Source organism: Sus scrofa, chromosome 9 (genome assembly GCF_000003025.6).
Source record: "Sus scrofa isolate TJ Tabasco breed Duroc chromosome 9, Sscrofa11.1, whole genome shotgun sequence".
In the NCBI taxonomy this organism is placed as follows: domain Eukaryota; kingdom Metazoa; phylum Chordata; class Mammalia; order Artiodactyla; family Suidae; genus Sus; species Sus scrofa.
The window spans coordinates 18,162,799-18,178,242 of NC_010451.4; the positions used below are offsets into that span (position 1 = coordinate 18,162,799).

The following is a 15,444-nucleotide window of genomic DNA, read 5'->3' on the forward strand; positions in this document are numbered from 1 at the left end:
AATCCTAAAAGCCAAGAACTCTGCCAATAATATATATTCCATTCATGTTGTATTTACTAGGCCTGAACACCCAAATGACTACATTTCCCTTATTGCATCTGCCAATTAACCTTTAAAGGATTAATGTTCACTAATGATCACCTCACAGAGACGCACAAATCCCAGGGGAAGCAACCGGCTAGGGTCTACTTCCCCTCTCCTACCGCAGACATACTCTTGAACTCCCTGGCTGCAGCCTACTTTAGTGGCTATGTGGACCTCTTTCCCAGGTTCAAGTTCCTAAGGGCTTTATGCACAACCTGAGGCTCAAAAGTGGTTAAAGGACAACTCTTTGCAGAGGATGTGGAGGAAGCCTGGATGTGCACATTGTAGTGTCACAGGCATGCCCCCAGAACCCTCATGGTGCAGGAAGGGGCTGGGAGTAGGAAGGGAAGGTAGGGGAGAGGGCCTGGGAACTGCAAACTGGGGCCTCTTCTCCCGGGGGTGAAATTTCCGGGTGCAGAATCTGAGTCTAACAATTCTAAATTCCAACATGCCTTTCCAGCCTCAGCTTCCTCTGGGAAACTAAAGCACAATGTAAGAGTCAGGTGAGTAGGAGGCTGGGAGGGTGGAGGGATATCTTGTGAACAAAGGTGACCCAACGTGGACAGAGCAGTGTGGGCAGAAACTTTACTCGGGAGACAGGAGATGAAAAGCAAGCCTCCATTTTGCTATTGCCACAGCCCCTGTGGAGAAAACAAATGAATAGTATGTGGCTGTAATATATTTATGATTTTGGCATCTGTTAAGCCACTTTGCACTGACTTGAAGCTTACATAAATCTTACCATACTACTGTACCTTTCTAAATAATGCCATAATTTATAACTGTTCAGAAAAACCATTCTTGGTAATAACTGGGATTACCATTGAACTAGAAACAAGGAGATGATTTGAGTGGCTGGCTTTTCCATCCCTCCCCCAAATCACTTCGTTTTGGTCTAGATCTCAGAGGGCTATTTGCTAAAATCAATGTCAAATACGTGTTTAGAATATTAGAATAACAACATTCCTTCTTGGGAGACTATTCGAAATAAAGAATAACAAATGCCTTGTCAGCATTTAAGGTTGAGATCAGCTCTTTGCTATAGGAATGTAATAAAGATTGCATCTTCTCAGAGTTACAGATTTTATCCAAACAAAGGATTGATTTCTTGGCCACGTAATAGTATTCTGAATGTCTCAGACTGTCAACAAAAGTCAAATGATCAGAATTTGATTTTAAAACTGAAAATTCCTAATTTCCTTTTTTATACTCATTTTATGGAGAATGATGCTCAGGTTAAGAAGGCCGAGTCACCTTCTGAAGGTCTCAGAGCTAGTTAGTGGCAGAGATCCCCAGGTCTTTCTCCTACCGTCACTAGAGCACAGCATCTTGTTAACTTTCAGTCCAGACCTACAAATAATGCCAGAAATTCCTCCCTATATGCAAAGCAGGGACTAGAATTAAACCAATATGTAAAGCCTCATGGAATCAATCTTAAGGGATACAAGCCACCATGCTTATATTTTAATAGTCCTATCATCCCTTTGCTAGGAATCAATATGTTCGTTTCTTCCCTAAGTATATTTGGATAACTGGACCTTAAAAAACTCAGTCTGAATTAATACTCCTAAATTTTAATGCATTTCAGTCATATTTTTTTTTTGGCTTCTGAAAATATAAACTTTACTTATCAGATCACTTTTATAAATTATTGATACTGTAGCAGTTGGGACACAAGGTCAAATATCTGCTAGTTTGTCTAGGAAATGGGAGCAACATATGCTATTTGCCTACTTTAAAGATAACTCAGATGATATGGAACCCAAACTAAAGGTATTCTCTACTTGGTGAATAGATTCAAGAACTTGCCTAAATAATGGAACTTCAGATACATTATATCTATAACTTGACAGCAATACAAAGAAGTCATCAGCTTTCTGAAACTAGGAAAAAAAAATTCTCAGATTTGTAAATAAGAAGAATATTTATGCCAGAAAAGAATGACTGGATTTTTTTTATAACAGATTTATTAAGCTATAATTCACATACTTTAAAATTTGCCCTTTTGAAATGTACAATTCAGTGATTTTTAGTGTGTTCATAGACTTGTGCAGTCATTAGCATTATCTAATTTTAGAACATTTTCATCATGTTCAAAAGAAATCTCATATATTAGCAGTCCCTGGCAAATACTCTTCTACTTTATATCTATATGGCTATGTCTCTTCTAGACATCTCCTAGAAATAAAATTGTACAATATGTGGCCTTTTTACCTGGCTTCTTTCATTCAGAACACTGTTTCAGGGTTTATCATGTATGCAGCATGAATAAGAACTTCATCTGTTTCCATGACAGATGAATATTCCATTGTATGAATACACCATCATTTATTTGTCCATTCATCTGCTGATGGACATTTGGATAGTTTCTCCTTTATGGCTGTATAAACAATGTTGCTATGAAATTCACATACAATTTTTTGGTATGGATGCATGTTTTCAAATCTCTTTGGGTATCTGCTTAGAAGAATTGTCATTCATGTAGTAACTCTTATCTTTTAAGAAATTGACAGACTGCTTCCCAAAGTGGCTGCATCATTTTACCTTCTTACCCAAAGCATGTTGGGTTATGTTTTTTTACATCCTGGCTAACATTTACTATTATCTCTCTGCTTGGTTACGGCCACCCTACTGGAGATGAAGTAGTATCATATTGTAGTTTTATTTGCAGCTCCCTAATGAATAATGTTAAACATATTTTATGTGCAATTGCTCATTTTTATATCTTCTTTAAAGAAATATTTATTCAAATCTGCAGTAGACTGAATAATGGCCCTCCAAAGAAGTTTAAGTCCTTATCTCTGACCTGTGACTATGTTGTACTGTAGGCCAAAGAAAATTCACAGTTGTGGTTAAATTAAAACAGGGAAATTATCCTAAATTATCTAGATGACTTAAGTGTAATCACAGGAGTCCTTAAAGAAGGAAGCAGCAGGTTATAGTCAGAGAAGAGATTTGACAGAAACAAAGGTTGAACCGATGCTCTCTGAAGACAGAGAAGAGGGTGATGAGCTAAGGAATTCGGGTGACCTCAAGAAACTGGGAAAAGGCAAGGAAATGGATTGTTTCACATCTGCTGGAGCCACCCTGTCAACATCTTGAGTTTATTTCAGTGAGTCCTATTTTGGATTTTTAACCTCCAAAACTATTAGATAATACATTTATTTTGTTATTTTAAGCCACTAAGTTTGTGGTTTTGTATTACAGCAGCAATAGGCAGCTATGACCAAGTCCTTTGCCAATTTTTTAGTTGGGTTATTTGACTTTTTACTGTTGCATTGTTAAAGTTCTTATATTCTGGATACAAGTCCCTTATCAGATATATTATTACAAATAGGTTCTCCCATTCTGTGGGTTGTTTTTTAACTTTCTTACTTTTCTTAATGGTGTCCTTTGATGCATAAAAGTTGTGTTTTTTTTTTGTTTTTTTGTTTTTTTTTTTTTTGTCTTTTTAGGGTTGCACCCATGGCATATAGAAGTTCCCAGGCTGGGGTGGAATTAGAGCTGTAGCTGCAGGTCTACACCACAGTCATAGCAACGCAAGACCTGAGCCAGGTTTGCAACCTACACAGCAGCTCATGGCAACACCAGATCCTTACCCCAGTAAGGGAGGCTAGGGATTGAATCCACATCCTCAAGGATACTAGTCGGGTTCCTTACTGCTGAGCCATGATGGGCACTCCAAAAGCTTTTCATTTTGAGGAAGTCCATTTTATCTGTTTGTTGATGCTGCTTTTGATGTTATAATGATACAGTGCTGCCCCATTCAAGGTCATGAAGATGTACTCCTATGTTTTCTTCTAAGAGTTTTATAAGTTTAGCTTTTATATTTAGGTGTATGATTTATATTAATTTTTGTGTATGATATGACACGGGGCCCAACTTAACTCTTTTGCATGTAGAGTTTCAGAAGTCTTGACCCAATGTGTTAAAAAAAAAGTTTGCCAAAAAAGCCCTTTAACGCATAGAAAGATTTCTCTTATTAGATTACATATCTGGTGAAGGAAATAGGAAACCAGTTGGACATGCCTTTCTAGCTATGAAAGATTGCACATGGGTACCTGTCTGGCCTTCTCTGAGATGCAGGGCAGAAGTAATTCTTCTTCTTTAGAATTTCCTGTGCAATTATAATTTGTTGAGGACTTATCATTATTACCAGTCCCCACGGAACTGCTTTGCTTATTGATTTTTTTCTTGTCTAAACAGGTTGTCGACATATTTAGGGCTGATACTATTGACAGGAAATCAAAGGACAGAGGACTGCTCCCTCTTACCCGTTTTCATTCTGAGGGCAGAGATGGAAAGAAATATTCTATAACAATGAGTCCACTGAGATTCCAAACATAATTTTTCTAAGGAGAAGGCTGGTGTTCTTTGCACTGGATAGTGAAATATCCCTTTTCATGAAGATTTTCTTGTTCAGGGCAACCCATGGACTTATATGCTGCTTTGGTCTCAAAACAATAATGAAAGAAAAGTCCATGTGGCTTTGACGACATTGAGTCTATGTCTTGGAATGGAAAATGTAGCATTATCATAGTTATCATTATCTCCATAGTCATCTGGTGCAGGGATCACATATTTGGTGGAAGCTGACGTGGATTTGATGACCCATAAGGTCTTTGTTTGCCACCATCCAACCTCATGCAAGTTCAATGTGGAGAGGTACTCTGTGGATTTAGAAATCTCTTATGCTGTTTCACTTACTGGAAATCTTTTATTTCCTTAAACAGTCTGAAAGTGGGTCTTGAGGTTAAGTTTCAGACTGTGATGCTTGGAAGTTGCTCCCTCTCATCAGCTTAGTGCTTCTTATGGGCACAGAAAAATGTAAAGTTTATGCTTGTCCTCTCCATTTCCAAGTTATATGATGTCTTCATCTCCTGAGGATCAACAACCTCTCTTCTTCTTCCTCTTTATTTTTATCTGTTCCTGTTCTTACCTGTTACCTCTCTTTCTCCTTATGTTATTATTTTTAAATCACTAGTGAGTTAATGAGTACGAATTGATGAAAAAATAAAAGAGTGAATTACCAAATGACAGCTAAAGGACAACGCTCTAGTTAACATAGGGGTTGTGTCACAGAAACACTGGTCCTTGTCCTCTCAACTTCAGTTCCTGTAGTCAAACCTCAGTATAACCAATATCATTCTTATTTGCAGTCAACATGTATGGTGCCTTGGCTTTTATAAAGACAAAGCTAACCTGACCTGTAAACAGATACAGAAGGAATAAATGGAGCCATGGACTTAACAGAGAACTTGTTCTTTTTTTCATCTTGTCTGGGAGTAGAAATGATTGTGCTGAGGGCCAAGAGATTAAATTGCGTCACTCGTCCGGAAACTGGCAAGTAGCCGTCTCTTCCTCCTGCTACTTCTCCCTGCTTTTGTGCTATGGATGGGTTTCATAAATGCACTGTTGTGTAAAATGTCATTGCTGCATCGCCAGCGGAGGCTGTCATGTGATAGCACTTCCCTAAGATGACAGATCAATATTGGTCCGCTGCAATCCTAAGACTGCAAGCCACACAGAGGGCATTTTTATGGCTCAAATACAAAAGCTGAAATAAATATCATTCTTCAAAGCATGGAAATATATCTATTTTTGTTCTGGAAGAAAACCTAATGCTCTTTCAAAACGGTTCTTAAAGACAGGTAATGTTATCAAATTTTAATGACTACTTTTAGAAGAAAAACCACAAATGACTTGTTACATTTTTTTCAAAGTTCAATTTTTCTGTTACTCAATTAGTCACGGGGCAAAGCAAGGAAATACACCATCGTTTGCTTTGGTAAACAGCCCAAATCACATATGCGCAAGCACATGAAGTGCTGATGACACACTATCAAATAGGCCCTCTCTGACATTATTGGTGGAAGTAAAGTTAGGTACAATCTTTCTGGAAGGAAATTTAGTGCTATGTATCAACATTCTTTAGACTGTTCATAAATTTGGGTGCAGAAATCCTACTTCTGAAAATATATCCTAAGGAATTTAGGAGAACGAGAATCAGCAATGTCTTCCAAAGATTGCCAGTTATTTACAATGCTGAGAAACTGAAAATAACTAAACCTCTGACAATGTAAATACATTATTAAACAACATTTAAAACATGCATAAAGCTTCTAAATGACATAGGGAAAGGTTTATGAAATTAGGTTATGTGAAGTTAAACAAATGCCAAATATTATGTACAATGTGATCTAAACTAAATAAAAATATAATAGCAAAAAAATCAGAAATACGTGCACAAAAATGTTAACACCTATTGACTCTATTTAGTGTAAAAACTAATGTGATGTGTTTTGTTTAGTTTTTGTCTACTCTTCTGCATTTTATATATATTCCACAAAGGACAACTGACATGTTGATAAACACATATACACGAGAAGTTATATTTAAAAAGAAGTTGCACAGGAAAAACATCACTATTCAAAGAAATTCATTTAAACAAACATATGCTCTTTTATCTTGCCTTTTAACTCAGCCCCCCATCTTAAAAGAGATGTAACAATGTATTTCAGCCAATCCCTCTCTCTGCTATCCCTCCCCTCAGGGAAGAACTGGTTTCTTCCCTATTTCTGACCTTGATCCACCCTTTGTTTCTGACTGCTTTTCAACCTTGCCTCCAGGTGTGTGAAGAGCCAGAGCCCAGCCATGAGGCCTGATCAGTGTTTCCGAAGTTTCTGAAGATCAGAGTGTGGTAGTGTCGGCAGAGACAAGCCAGTCTGCAGCTCAGTCTAAATGAATTTCAGGGTCCAGAATATCATAGAGTCCACATCAGCTTTTTATTGCTACATGCCAAATGACCACAACATCTACAGTCTAAAGCAACACACATTTATGATCTCAGAGTTTCAGTGGGTTATAAGTCTAGGCATAGTTTATTGGAGTCCTCTACTTTGGGTCCCACAAAGTTGCAATCAAGCTATCAGCTGAACTGCATCCTTTTGGGAGTTTGGAGTCTTCTTCCAAGCTCATGTGGCTATTGGCAAAACTCAGCTGTATGACTGACATCTCCCATATTGCTAGCTGTTAGCTGAGGAGAGCTTCTAGAGGCTATTCAAAGAGTATTCCTGTCCCACTGAGAAGACTTCTGAGATGGGCTTGAATGCCACTTAAGATGGTACTTGGAATGTTAATTACTTGAGTCAAGATATTTGGATTCTGGCTAAAGCAGACACCCAAATGATTTATGCCTCAGGATAAATCGCTCACCTGAGCCTCAGTTTCCCGATCTGTAAAATGTAGGTTTTGAACCAGATAAATTGCTAAATTCTGAAATCTAACCTTAATGTCACACAGTCAGATCTTCAACTGAGTATTATTCTTGAACTTTTAGATGTCTCCAAGCCATTTCAAATTCATGACAAGAAAACTAAAGTGGGAAATAATCTCAGTAGTAGTAGCAAAAATCTATCACAAAGAACTGGAGACCCACCCAGAGCTGTCTTCACACAGACATAAGACTGTGATGTGTGTGTGACTGGGGAGTTGGTATATTTGTTTGCTCCAGTTAGGACCACTGTTCAGAGTTTTTCAGGTCATGCATTGCATGCATTGCGGAGTTTTTCAGATCATGCATTCACATACATGGTCATAGGTCATGGCTGTGGCTCCTGGAAGCCAGAACAAAGACCAATGGGTAGACTTCATAGTAAAAGCAACTGTGGCTCAGTGGAAAAACAGCACACCTTGTAATGTTCAGAGTTACCCATTAACATTAAGAAAATCTTTTTTTTTTTCTTTTTTGGCTGCACCTGTGGCCTATGAAAGTTCCTGGATCAGGGACTGAATTGAGCAGGAGCTGTGACCTATAGCACATATGGCAGTGATGCCAGATCCTTAACCCAATGCACCACAATGGGAATTCCTGAAAACTTTACCTTTGGGAGTTTTAAGGCTGGGGCCACGCGATGTAGGGGATTCTGCTATTGAATAAGATTTTAGAGCATACACACGTGACATACAGGATTCGATTTTGGAATGTATTCAAAACTAGGTGGGTGATCCTCTTAAAATATTGAATCCTAGTTCCTGAGTCCATATTATTATGGCCAGAATAACTGTATTTACCTTATATGGCAGTTGTAAGTATATAGAAGATTATATGCCTATGTGTGTCTGTGTATACCTACATTTCTATTTATGTTATCTATCTACCTACCTATCTATCTACCTACCTACCTCTTTATCAATCAACCAACCCATCCATCCATCCATCTGTATGTCCATCCATCCAACTACCTCTCTGCCTACCTACCTAAATTCAACTATCTTAGCACAATGCTCCATATATGATAAAATCTCAGTAATAATTGTTAGCTATCACTTTGATTATCTCTTTATAACTACTGAATGATGCTTCCAACACAGCAGAACTTCCTTTTACCTCTGTGCGTGAGGTTGTCACTTGTGCTTGAGGGCAAAGAGAAGTGGCACTCCCAAAGATGCCACTTTTCATTCTTAATTGTAGAATAAGCATGTTAACATAAAGCCTATCTTTTCTGAAGCTTAGGGACAAAATGTGACTAAATGAAAGTTCCCCTACTTCTAGGTAAAGAATGGTATGAAACAATGATTTGTGCTCATTTTTCTGAATTTTCCTCTAACAACTCTATTTCTTTTTTTTTTTCCTTTCTTTTTTTCTTTTTTCCTTTTGAGGTCTGCTCCCATGGCATATGGAGGTTCTCAGGCTAGGGGTCTAATTGGAGCTGTAGCCACCAGCCTACACCAGAGCCACAGCAACATGGGATCCGAGCCGCGTCTGTGACCTACACCACAGCTCATGGCAATGCCAGATCCTTAACCCACTGAGTGAGGCCAGGGATCGAACCCACAACCTCATGGTTCCTAGTTGGATTTGTTAACCACTGAGCCACGACGGGAACTCCATCTATTTCTAAACTTTTAAAATGGAGCTTCTGGAGTTCCTGTTGTGGCTCAGTGGGTTAAGACCTGACTAGTATCCCTGAGGATGCAGATTCAATTCCTGGTTAAGGATCTGGGGTTGCTATGAGCTGTGGTATAGGTTGTAGAAGTGGCTCGGATCTGGTGTGGCTCTGGTCGTGATGTAGGCTGGCAGCTGCAGCTCTGATTCAACCCCCTAGCCCGGGAACTTCCATATGCTGCAGATGTAGCCCTAAAGATAGATAGATAGATAGATAGATAGATAGATAGATAGATAGATAGATAGATAGATAAAATGGAGCTTCTCTAAGGGTCCAATATTAGCAAACACTATCCCCACCATCACTCCTAGAATTACACAGCATGTATTTCTAATCTCTCACTTTATAGCAGGGCTATTCTTTCACTCAGAAATTAATTTCATCAATTCAGCCTGAAAACTCTATTGTCAAAATCATGTGTTTCTTGTGGGAGTGTCACTCATTTCTTTTCTTGTTGATAGGAGATGCAGATGTACCTGAAAAAAAAAAGTGTGATTTTCCTCCACAAGCTGCAAAGATGCAGCTGTCAAACGTAATCACTGCCAGAACAGTTGGATAGGGAAAAAGTGTCCTTGACTGCTTGATACGAAAATCAGTAAGCCAGTTTATTTATGCTTAACAAAAAAGGCAGACTGAGGAATCTAGGCTACAAAGCTTATTATTTCTGGCACTAAAATCACAGTTTTCAGTGTGGCTCCATGCAAGCTAAAACCATTCTTACTTACAGGCTTTGGTCTATGCTACCCTCCCTCCCCCGATTCATTAATTTACCCTCCTTCCTCTGCTCATTTTATTCACTCACACATTTATTCAAAAACCCTTTCACTCACCAAGAATTTACTGACCCATCTCTATATGTAAGTGCTTGGCCGGAGGAGATTTACGATCTAGGAGAGGCGCTAAATTAGCAAATACAATGACAAGTTTTTCTTCCTAGAGAAATCGCTCCTCATTGTTCACTCTACAATGCCTTTAGCGCGTGTTTTGATCTCTGCTAGAATTTTATATTATTTATGAAGTACCCCATGTGGGTGATCTTATTTCTCTAAATAACCTCTAGTTCTTTAAAGCAAGGGGCTCTGGCTCATTGCACCTCCTGAACCTCACTCATCCTGTGTTCTTCATCCAAGACAAGGTGGTTTCCCTCCTTGGCTCTGTGTTCTCATTCAGGTTTGCAGGGTTAGAAAAGTCTTAATTATTTTCTTAAGACCCAGACTGAAGTCTTCTTATGGGATAGTTTTTGGGACTCTTTCTGTCCAGACTCCTACAGAAAGTCCTTATCAATGGCTGCTGAATCTATGAATACACACAAGGTGTATCACATGGCATTGATTTGCTAATAGTACTTCTGAATATTGTTTTCTCTATATTTCATTATTTGTTCATCAGCTCACAGTATTTTTAAAAATTTTATTTTTGTTGTAGTTGATTTATAACATTGTATCAGTTGAGGCTATACAGCACAGAGACCCAGTCATACACATATATACATTCTTTTTCTCATATTATCTTCCATCATGTTCTATCTCAAGAGTTTGGATATAGTTCGCTGTGCTGTACAGTAGGGCCTCATTCCTTGTCCATTCTAAATGTAATCATTTGTATTCTTCTTTCCAACCAGACTGAAGGCCCTGTAGAACAATAGATCTGCATCCCTTCCTCAAAGTGTCTGGCTCAATGTCAAATGTGTAGCTATCGACAAACACAAAATAAATACTAGTTGAAAGTCATGAAGCAATAAGAGATCTGGAAAGTTATTACAGAGAGCTTGCTTTGACAGTCTTCTCTTTCAAGTACAGAACCTTTGTAGAATTATTATTCTCCAGAGGCACAAGCATGTCTCACTGATGTGGCAGATGTACTTTGCAAATAATTCTAACATTTCAGATCTTTACCTGAGTCTGCCATCCTCCGCTGCAGCACCTCCCGGTATAATCTTCGTAATAAATATGCCAGGGTCATCTCCAATGTGGGGATTATCTGTCCCCCCAGCAATACTGAATCCCAAGCCAGAATTCCCCTGTAGAAACAATAAGTAGACATTAAATGATGTGGCTGTCACCTCAACCTAGTTCCCCCTGTCTCTGCGTTATCATCTTACAACTCAAATGGAAATCAGGTGATAACAGCCTTGTATGCAAAGCTATAAAGTGCACTGTCAGCAGACAAAGGAAGGTCAGGAAAAACGCTCAGGTTTTTCCCTGAATTGCAAGGATTCAAGGGTCTTATGTTTTTGCTAATTCAAAGGGCCTTATATTTTTGCTTCTAAGAAATGCTTCCTTTATCGTTATGAAGTAGGAAATAAAAGGTTACAAACTATGTAATGTGAGAAAATGCCAAAAATCATTAATGTCAGTTGTAAAAACTATGCACACATACAAAAAAGAATGGAAGGAAACAAGTTATACGAAAATATTTGATATGGTAGAATAATGAATTTTTTTTTTCATTCTGCTATTCCTGGTATGGTTGTTCTAATATTTTTATACATCAAGAAATGTATTCCTCTTAAGAAGGAATTTCAACTTCAGAAGGCAGGGACCTCTTCTAGAGTCAGTATATATGAGACACTTTTCAATATTAAACAGGTTTTAATTTTCAGGAGATACAGACAAGGAATACATGTAAATTTGAATAATTTATACTCTAATAACACTTTCATATTTAATCCTGCAGACGATAGTAACTGACATCCAATGTATAAATAATCCTCTAAAATTTGTATGTAAAACATAATTACAAGTCTCCCCCAAATTCACAGCCATCTTACTTATTTCTTATTTTCACATTCTTTTAATTTCCATTATGTTTCCATATTATGTTCTGTTCTTTATTATTCACATTATAGTGTAAGCCATTTCCACACAGCTAGATAATCTTTATAATTATCCATTTAAATGACTAAATAATATTTCACCGAAGTCATTTATTTAACTAGTCCCCTGTCACTGAATATTTAATTTCTTGATATACTCTTACAACAAATTTAGCTTACTAAATTTATGATCACTTGATTAAGTTCTGCGCTTGGGTAAAAAGAGATGAGGAATAAGAATTTAGTAGTTAATCCAGAAAAATTAATTAGGGCACTCAGTCAGAAAAGTTCAACGTTACGATAAGATCAACTATAAGTTGACAGTTATACTACCACTGAAAATGTTAAGGTAATGCTTATCAATTTTTATTGACTGAATTAATAAAACTCTGTATTTCAGAAGGTTGTTTTTACAATTGTACACTGCAAACTGAAGTTAATAATTCAACCACAGTTGCTAAAATCCCATGTCTTTGTACTTTTCACTCCTCTCTAAATCTGATTGTTCTTTGAAAATTCCAATGTCCATGGAACAGAGATATTACTTAGTAGTAGTCAAACAGTGAGTTTATTTTTTATTAAACACCAGCCTTGTGCCTGGCACTGGGTTAAGCCCTGGAGCTACATCAGTGAATCTGTCAGTTTATGAGGCATGTGAAGGGCAGGTGAAAATGGAGTCATTAGCAGGAGAGTTAAACATAGGGATGTTTCCTGAAGATGAAGAGCAGTTAGTTACTTTTAAGGGGGTCATGGTGAGAGTTGGAGAGGAGGACAGAACATTCTAGGCAGAGGAAAGAACCTATGTGAATCTCTGAAGCGAGAAAGAGTATGCCAGATCCAAGAAACAGATACTATGTCTGAATGGAGAAAGCAAGGAGAAATTGATGTCTTGATCATGACATTCTTCAGAGGAGAATGTATGTGACTCCATCTTTGGTTTTAAATACCTACTGACACCAGAGGACTACACTGGTATTGTGTGAATATCTCCTGTGTGATTGTCTGGAAGCTAAGGCTATAGGGATTAAGAACAGGTGATTTCTGCCTTCATGGAATTCAAGGCAGAGCAGGAAAGGTAGTGATCATTTGGCATTTGGTGATCAGTGCCCTTGAACTGTATAACCTCAATACACTGTCATGTATATAGCCACCAAAACAATGTTTAGGGGACTTATGAGGCAGTTTCTATAGGATCTTGGGTTTTAGAAGGAAAGGGTAGGAAGATGAGTATCTTCAATGCAATTTGGGTTTAGCTCCCAAGAACATCAACTGGAATATCTTGGTCTTTTTAGAATTTGGCACCTCAAGGATAGTAATTTCTTCATTAATGGGAGTAGGGAAGGAGGCAAGCAGAGATTGGGGGATAGCCCAATGCTTTCTCCTGATAATATCAACATTTTCAGAGAGGGCACTCAAAACTTTGTCATTTGAGAGAAGTATTCATGATCTGGCTCTTAACTCCATCTCTTTTATTTCTAGCTTTATATTTTAGCTCCCAGAACACTGGACTGAACAGCTGGCTCCTTTCCTCACAGTCTATATAGCTCATCTCTTGGCCTTTACTTATGCTGTTTTCTCTACCAGAAACTTCCCAACCCTCTTGATGGCCCAGGTGGCATCTGCTCTGGGAAGGGTCAAATGACCACCACCCCTCTTCTTCCTTGGGTAAGTTGCTCCTCCCTTGAGTTTTTGTAGATTTCTATGCTTACCTATGTCACACACTGTGTTATTTTGAAATTATATATTTACAAGTGTTATCTTTCCTTCAAACCGACGTTATGGAAGGCAGGAACTGTATAATATTCATCTTGGTTTCCTGGTGCCTTGTGTGGCACATAGGATATCTTGCTAAATATCTGATGAATACATAAGCAGACAAACAAATTTATTGAGAATATTCAAGTTCTAAAGGGAAGACATGGAAAGGACCCACTAAAAATCCACAATGTCTTAGGAAATATAAAAGTAGAAGCCATTCTGTTCTGTATGGCTCCAAGAATAAAGAGGGAAAGCCCAGGCATCCAAATTGTGGCTTAGCTGGGGATGGAGGATGAGACACAGCTATTCAAATTGAGAATAGGCAGCTGTGCAAGGGAGGGTAGACCCTCACTCAGTGGACAGCTGAGTAGGCTCTGGACATGAGGGACCCAAACATTTACTGAGAGGTTAAATTGGATGACTTCAAAGGAGTCTTCTGGATCTCAGGCTAGATTTCCAGGAGGATGGCTTCTTGGCAGTAGGGGAAAATAAAAAAGGAATGCTAGAGGAAACTTTAAGGGGGAAGTGGGTCACTGCTGTGTTTTTAACTTATTTTATGAATTCACAGATCTTTGAAGTAATAGGCTTTGATGACAATCTAGCAACATTTAACTTTTGTTTTTGGAATTAACTCTAATATGGAGAATATGGTGGCTCTGACATTTAAATAATATACATTCCCCTACGCTCAAATCCACTCTGAGGAAAAGAATGAGTAAATCCACAATGAACAGTAAGTAGAAACAGAGTAAAACTGGACCTGTGTTTACCACCCCAAGGATTCCCAAAGCTTTTGTGTTTCAACTAAAACCAGTCTGCCAGCTGGGCCTGGCCAGTCACGTGATTCCTTAGAAGCGGTTCATCTGCATTCAGTTAAGGAAATGATTTAAAGTGCTTTCTCTTCTCCCCCTACTGTTTTCTCCCAGCCTTCCCTTCCAGGCCTTTGCTAGTAGCCAGCAACATTCAGTGGAGAGAGAGGGAGAGAGAAACAGCAGCAGTGAAATTCCTGCCTGCTGTTCTCCATGGCTTAATGACTTCAGTCCCCTGACAATCATCCCAGAACCAGTCAGCTGCAAGGGCAGACCCCAGAACCTCTCTCCTCTGAGCAGCCATTGCTCATGCAAATAGGCAGACCCCTGGCTGACACACTTGGATCCTGAAAATTGTGAGTAATTAACTGAGTGTTGATACTTGACACAAGTCAATGGAAACTGCAAGGTGCCATGCTGGTGAGAGCAGCCTTTGCACAGAGTTCTGGGTGGGATGCTATTTCCTTGCAGTTGGGCCAGTTCCACACCTGAGAATGTGGCTGGCATGGACCATCCTTTCTCCTGGTTCTTTGTCCTCCACATTGGCTGACTCTCCCCCAGGAGCAGAAGCCCATTGCCTTGCCAAAAGGCACTTTCTCTTTCATGTACTACACTCCATTTCCTCTTAGAATAAAAACAAACAAACAAAAAAATGAGCAAAAGAAAAGACAACTTAACATTTAATTGATAGTTGCAAATACAAATACAATATTATTAGAAAACTCATCTTTCATTAAAACAATGTTCTCAAACAGAAAATTATCCCCAAAATGAGGTTCCAAAAAAGAAGAAAATAAAGTGATATCATAATCATATGCACTCATGGAATATTCTATTGAAAAAAAATTCCTTTGGTTTTCAGAAGTTCCTATTTTAAAATACTACTTCATCTGGTAATTCAATTCTAGGAATTTATCCTAAAGAATCAGAGATGTGTGCAAAAATTTGTGGTCAAAGCTCTGTAGAAATATAATGATTTTTCTTTTAAAATCAAAACAAAAACAACTCAGAAGCATCCAAATAACGGAGA

The 15,444-nt window shown here is 38.3% G+C and overlaps 1 protein-coding gene and 1 long non-coding RNA gene across 18 annotated transcripts in view; one reads left to right on the forward strand and one right to left on the reverse strand.

The window, feature by feature from the left end:
- DLG2 (discs large MAGUK scaffold protein 2) overlaps nt 1-15,444 on the reverse strand; it is a 1,971,427-nt gene that overhangs the window by 586,808 nt on the left and 1,369,175 nt on the right. For all 17 annotated transcript variants that reach the window (XM_021102325.1, XM_021102305.1, XM_021102303.1 and 14 more), the window contains one exon: nt 10,928-11,052. In XM_021102325.1, coding sequence (XP_020957984.1) covers nt 10,928-11,052 — 125 coding nt within the window. The remainder of the gene's footprint in view (nt 1-10,927; nt 11,053-15,444) is intronic.
- Nucleotides 3,544-7,760, forward strand: LOC110262217. The gene is made up of 2 exons (XR_002346971.1): nt 3,544-7,624; nt 7,658-7,760. It is a non-coding gene; the product is annotated as an uncharacterized LOC110262217 (long non-coding RNA).